Source organism: Notechis scutatus, chromosome 3, assembly GCF_049901735.1.
Source record: "Notechis scutatus isolate UNSWTSFEM ecotype Mainland chromosome 3, rNotScu1.2, whole genome shotgun sequence".
NCBI lineage: Eukaryota > Metazoa > Chordata > Lepidosauria > Squamata > Elapidae > Notechis > Notechis scutatus.
In genome coordinates, this window is record NC_142011.1 from 48,660,627 (window position 1) to 48,667,318 (window position 6,692).

At 39.7% G+C, this 6,692-nt stretch overlaps 1 protein-coding gene across 1 annotated transcript; it reads right to left on the reverse strand.

The window, feature by feature from the left end:
- Positions 1-275: 275 nt before the first annotated feature.
- On the reverse strand, positions 276-5,247 carry TOMM6 (translocase of outer mitochondrial membrane 6). Its single transcript, XM_026676889.2, has 3 exons — positions 5,027-5,247; positions 3,043-3,142; positions 276-550 (listed from the first exon to the last, which is right to left on the reverse strand). Exons 1-2 carry the CDS (start codon positions 5,146-5,148, stop codon positions 3,046-3,048), a joined length of 219 nt encoding a protein of 72 aa, XP_026532674.1. The 5' UTR covers positions 5,149-5,247; the 3' UTR covers positions 276-550; positions 3,043-3,045.
- Positions 5,248-6,692: the final 1,445 nt, after the last annotated feature.

Here is a 6,692-nt window from a genome sequence, read left to right on the forward strand (position 1 = left end):
GCTATGCAACAGAATTCTTTTTCATGTATAACTTAAATCAACTCAAAGCACCACACAACTGTTATACCGGCTGAAAGTTGTCCATAATTAACCCTCACCTAGGCCTTTTTAAAATGTATTTTTTCCGTTCAATAGTTAATAGTCCTACTTAAACACAGGACTGGGGCTTGTTACTTCTTTAAAAGTGAAATATGAATCATGTTTTTATGATTTTGTAAATCTACTCTTTTTACCTTGTTTTGTAAGCTGAAATTTCCTATTAAAAAAGAAAAAAGTTCAGTGCACTGGCATGTCTTTATTTCACATTTCAGGTCAGAATCTAACAGTTCAATTCCGCAAAATAATGTATATACATATATATATATATCAAAAACATTTTAGCAAAAACAACAATAGAATACTGTTTTCTATTATTATTTGAGTATAAAACCCAATGCTGCCAAAAAAATTAAGCATAGTGAAGAATGATGTAGAGCTAAAATATTGTCTTTGTTTTCTCCAATTCTTGCTATTTTTTCATATAGAGGATGGAAGTTCAGATTTGTAAAATCTGTAAAAAATGTAATGGTAAAAATATTAGAGGGCTGATGGCACTGCTCAACTGAATAAAAGCAATATATAGCCTTATCATAAATACATAATCTATAACTTACGACACAACTCTCATTTTCAAATTCTTATTCTAGAAGAATGTAAAATAAATCCTAAAAGATTTTAAAATTATATAGCTAATCATAGTGATGGCTGCAATTGCTTAATGATAAGTAATGAAGATTTTAAGATTGTACATTTTCATATTTTCAAGAAGGCTACAGAATTAACATCTCAGATTAAATCTTCAAATCCACTTATCGAAAAAGATATCACATTTGCTGTATGCTCTTAGCAAGGGTGTAGTTTCAGGGATACAAGAATAACTCTAATCAGTTTAATAGTTAATAGTCTTCCAACTATTACTAAATACTCTTTTATACCAAATCTCTCTTTTTAATGTATTTCTTGCAGACAAGTCCAAATAAAACTACAAACCTTTACTAAAATGCTTGCTTAGGTATGCTTACAATATTCCAGTATGTGAACAAATCGTATCACAAAGTCTAAACAGGTTTAATGGCGATATTTGTACATAAACTATAGACTTTGGTAGTATTTTCCTTCTGCATTTTCAAATAAGAACAATACATTCAACCACTCCCTTATGTTAAAATGGCTGTGGTATAAGAAATGCCAGAACTTGGTAAAAGGGTTTTTATAGTAGAAATCAAGTACACAGCCTCCTTTCTATTTATCATCTGTTGAGGAAATACCCTTATAGCAAAACCTCCATCTCATTGCCAGCCCACTGGAAGAGCAGGCTGAAGCTGATCCAAGGTACTCTGGCTTGAAAGTAGTGTTTTCCTTGGGAGAAGGGAAGAAAACCTCATGCAAACATTTTCATGCATGTAGAGGAGGCGCTTCCAGGAAGTTACGGGGGCTCTAATTTGCATGCTGTAGGAATAATTACCATTTGGCAGTTAATTTTGCTACTGCTGCTAAAGGGACTTCATCAATGCTGCCTAATTTGGGTTTTCAAAATTATTCACTTAAAAATACTTTGTGGAAGACCAACCATCTATTTACTAGGAGGTTGATATTCCTATGCCATACAAATTAAATGGCTCTGCAGGACCTCATTCAATTCCTGCCTCTGCAAAGAATTACATCTGATGCTTCTTATTTACCAGTTTTTCCAAGGATATAGCCAGTTGTCAGTTTGCTGCATTTGAGCCCTAGAATTCCTGAAAGGAAATTCCATGCATTGAATAATAAACATGGGGCCTTGAGAATAGGAAGGAAGAAAAGCCTTGGAGGGGGTAAGAAGAAAAGTTTGGCGCAACTAGCAAGAAGGAAGGACTGAATTCAAATTTTCTCCTTGACAATGGATGCACCAGAAACCAGACTGGGAAAAGTTGAATCTCCCTTACCTACTATCAATACCAAATGTAAAAAAAAAAAAACTGGAGCAAGCTCTTTTTGAAAGCTGCATGCCAATAATTATCAGGCCCAAGCTGAGTGCCTGCTCCCCGCTCCGCCCAAGAACAGTTGGTTTAGTTACTGAGGCAATCGTGTTTCATTGAGAATTTCTGACTTTAGGGAGACAGAATATTGCTTTGAAATCCCACCTTCCACCTGCCTCTTAGGGCTATATAACTTTCCTAAGTTGTTTTATCTGTAACAGGACAGAGTCTCTGTTCAGGATTGGTAGGACTCTTCACACAGCTGTTTTTGGAGAACTGTTACTTTCTGTGAGGGCAGCAAAACTACCTGTCTTTTCCTGAGGTCTGATAAAAGGTAGGCTGTGAAAGCTGTGAATTTAAACAGTATACTTTATTCCATCTCAAGGACAGGAGAAAAACCCATCTGCTCCCAAATTAACTTGTGGCAATATTAGAAAAGGCATTAAAATTTTAAAAATAAAATTAAATAGATATTTTTGCATAATCTTAATTTTAAGAAAAATAATAAAGAGCTGATATTTAAAGTAACCAATACAAAGCTTATGAATGTAGCACATTTTATACATTAGGGAAGGGAAGGGCTGAAAATAACAAAACATGCTTTATGCCCCATAACTTACATATTTGCATGAGCTATTGGGACCCAAATATATAATTGTGGCACTTATATGTGTCACTAGATAGTCATTTTGGTATCATTGTAGTTTGCTAAAAAAACAAGGGTTTTAAAGAATTTTTTAATCCTGCCTTTATTTTTAAATAATATAAGGCAGCAAACATATCTAAAATTCTTTCCTTCTATTTTCCTATAACTGCCCTGTGAGTTGAGTTGGACTGGTCCAAAGTCACCCAGCTGGCTTTCATGCCTAAGATAGAATTAGAACTCAGTTTCCTGGTTTCTTGTCTGGTATCATTACCATTGGATCGAGCTGAGTTGCTTGTGTAAAAGAAGTGTAATCAGTTTAATAATTGGGGTTGAGATAAATGAATAATTTGCTTAATGAGAAGAAACATTAAGAAATTACACACTATGGTATATACTCACCTATTATGCAACAGGTTGTGGTGCCATCAAATCAATGTCTGTTAAGTTTCTGGCTACCCAGACACCTACTGCAAAGAGTCCCAGATTAACTATGAGGTTTCTGTAACAAATGCAAGTGAGAGCTAATGACAACTGATACTGATTATACAGAATGCTAATACAGAATTTGTTATCGAGAAGGACTAAAAGTGTGTTTCAAATAAATTTTTTTCAATTGCAGAAATTATGTTCTCCAATGCTTTGGAGGGACTTTTTCTAACCCAGTCTTTTAATACTGCGTGTTGAGTCCCTTACTCCAGGGGTCCCCAACCACCGGTCCGCGGACCGATACCGGTCCGCAGAACAAGTCCTACCGGGCCGCTGGTTGCTGGCGCCGCCTTTTTTTTGATGAAAAAGTGCTTCCGGTGAGCTTTTCCGGTAGAAAGCTCACCGGAAGCACTTTTTCATCAAAAAAGATGGCGGCGCTAGCGCTCGGTGAGCTTTTTCCGGTAGAAAGCCATTTCTACCCGGAAAACCTCACCGAGCGTGGCGCCGCCATCTTTTTTGATGAAAAAGTGCTTCCGGTGAGGTCACCGGAAGCACTTTTTCATCAAAAAAAGATGGCGGCGCCCAGCTGATGCCGGTACCGGGCCGCAGCGCCCAGCTGATGCCGGTACCGGGCCACGGCATAAAAAAGGTTGGGGATCACTGCCTTACTCTATACTCTTTATATCCATGACTGCATTCCCACTCATGCTAGTAATACTATTGCTAAATTTGCAGATGATACAACAGTGGTGGGACTTATCTGGGGTGTGTGTGAGTCTGCCTACCGAGATGAGGTAGAATGATTGCTTTCTTGGTGTGGAGACAATAACTTGGTCCTCAATACCAATAAGACCAAGGAGCTTATAGTGGATTATAGAAGGAACAGATTAGACATCCAGCCCTTGCTTATCAATGGAGACCGAGTGGAGCAAGTGGCCAGTTTTAAGTTTCTGGGTGTTACCCTAAGAGGACCTGGCCTGGGGTGCCCACATTGCAGCCCTAGTCAAAAGGGCCCAGCAGAGATTATACTGAGACTCCTCAGAAAACAACTGAATGAAAAACTGCTGGTGACCTTCTACCGCGGCACCATAGAGAGCATTTCAACATACTGCACCTCTGTATGGTTTGCCAATTGCACAGTGGCAGATAGGAAAGCACTCCATAAGGTTAATGTCATTGCCCAGAAGATCACTGGTTGCCCTCTCCCCTCTTTGGAAGAGCTTTATAGCTCCTCTGCCTTAAGACAGTTCAAAACATTCTCAAAGATCCATCTCATCCTGGGAACCCTTTTTTTTTAACTATTACTATCTGGCAGACGGTACAGAATAATAAAAACAAGCACAAATAGGCTGAAAAATAGCTTCTATCCCAGGGCAGTAGTTCTTTTGAATTCTGCTGTATAGTGCAGTGTTGGTGTGGTGTGTGGGGGTTTTCGGTTCAATGTGTGGAGAGTGAAGGATGTGTGTTTGTGTTTATTTTCATGGTCATGATGTGCACTGAAGATAGTGCTTGATTTCATTGTACGAGGTGCAATGACAATAAACTAAAGAAAATACATAGGAAGGCGATGCATGCCTGTTTTAATGTAACTCTTCTGTACATCTTAAGACCATAAGAGCTTAAGTGCCTCAAGGCCTGTCAGATGTAGTGGTAATTCCACAGTGACTAGCTAACTTATGGAAACTTTCCAAGAAGGACATAACACTTGTGTTCCTGAGCAAATAGTAATCCCTGAAATCCCTAATTCTTCACGTGTTTCCCAATTATAGCTTCAAGATTAACGAACGTCGATACATCGAGAGGCACATATATTGTTGGGCTTTTACCCTTCCACAGTTCCCAGCCGCGGCCTGTGCTAAGATCAGGGAGGGGAAAACGAGTTTATAAAGGCACGAGAAGCAAAGCGCTCCCTCTTTTTTCCAGTAAGGTGTCTGGTCGAGACCCGAACCTCTCTCACCTGCGGAAGTCATTGCGGTCTGTGGCAAAGCGATAAGCTCCTCGGATCCAGCCGCGCAAACCTTCAGGGGTAACCGCGCCGGAAGTCCCGCCAGCAGGGCCTATTTGACCGCCTGTCACCATAGCTGAGCCTCCGGACACCTTGGCAAAGAGACTCGCACGACTTCTTCGAAGCGGAGGAAATAGCGACCCTCGCCGGCAAGCAAAAAAAACGTCACTGCCGGCGCGCGGCCTTTACGTCACTGTCGGTTTCCTGAGCCCTTGAAGTGGGGGAGGGGGGCGCTCGCGCTGGTTTCCTCTGATGCGGAGGTGCGAGAAAAGAAAAGCACAAGATGCGCCGAGGAAACGTTTCTCCGGTGTTTTCAACCTTGGCATCTTTAAGATGGGTGGACTTTCACCTATATGCTGGCTGAGGAATTCTGGGGGTTGAAATCCACACAGCTTAAAATTGACAAATGGCTGCTCCTACCTCGTGGAACACTCTCCCCCCCCCCCACTCTTGATTTGACAACATACGCACACGTGTCTTCTAGCCTTTGGAAGGCCATGAGGATGTGGCTTTTTAACTAATGCTTTGGGACAATATAATAGAACAAAAAGAATAGAATGAGGGTAATTGGAGTTTGCTGCAGGGCATCCTAAGAAGATGATGAAGGCACAGGGTTTTTGTAATTTTACTGTGTTAAGTTTGATAGTACTTGTTTTACCTCTGTTGTGAGCTGCCCAAAGATGTAAGATGAGTGGCCTTACAAATAAAATAAATGTTTCAGAGTGGGAATGTTGTTCGTCAGCTGTTGCTACAATTCTCACTTGGAAACTGAGTAACCAGTGTATTTGCAGGATTATGTATAATATGCCAGCAGTAACTACCCCTAAATCAATTGGATAGATTCTATGCGTTGATATTATAATTTTCTTTTATGAGGCTATAATCTCTGAAAAGAATTCAGCTTACTGTTAAATACTGTATGGAACTTAATTTAAATCTCCCAGCCAGAAGAATTAGTAACAGCCTGTGAGTGAGCAAAAATAACAGTGATAAATCTTCCCATTACTTTTTGAAAAGGATTACAATTATTGCTGGTTTGCAGAACCAAACCAGACAGTTATTAGAGGTGCAGATGACAGACTCAATAATTCCTCTGTAGAACTGTATCAGCAGCTCCTTGCTCACCTTTCCAAAATAAAAACCCCTTTCCTGCAGCTCACTTCTTATTCATTGGTGCTGATCATATTGTCCCAGTTGGAAGGAACAAATGGAGACTTTTTTTCTTCCTACACTAGTATGGGAAGCAGCTTTGCATATGTGAGGAAACAAAGGATGAGCAGAGAAAATTTGAAAATGATGTGGCCAGTTCCCTTTCCACTGATCTTACCCACACTATTTCCAGAAAAGTGGTGGAAGAAAAACAACCCCTTACACAAGCTATTCAGAACCAGTGGATCAACTTGTTTCCAAATATCTACTTTGTGTAACTGCTGCTCTGTCACTTCCCTTCAGCATGGTAACTCCAACCTCAATGACAGGTTTGCTGAAGAAATAGATTTTTAACTTGCTAGTGTCTTCCAAATAAAACCAAATAATAGCTGTTTATGAGGCATGTCCAGTACTGTTTATATTTATTCCATTGATAAGTTCTATAACTAGTGCTATCATCAAGGGAAAA

Coding starts and splice junctions, on each gene's coding strand:
- TOMM6 (XM_026676889.2), bottom strand. CDS start 5,148: ATGGTGACAGGCGGTCAAATAGGCCCTGCTGGCGGGACTTCCGGCGCG. Junction 3,143..5,026: donor GACCGCAATGACTTCCGCAG/GTGAGAGAGGTT, acceptor CATTTGTTACAG/AAACCTCATAGTTAATCTGG.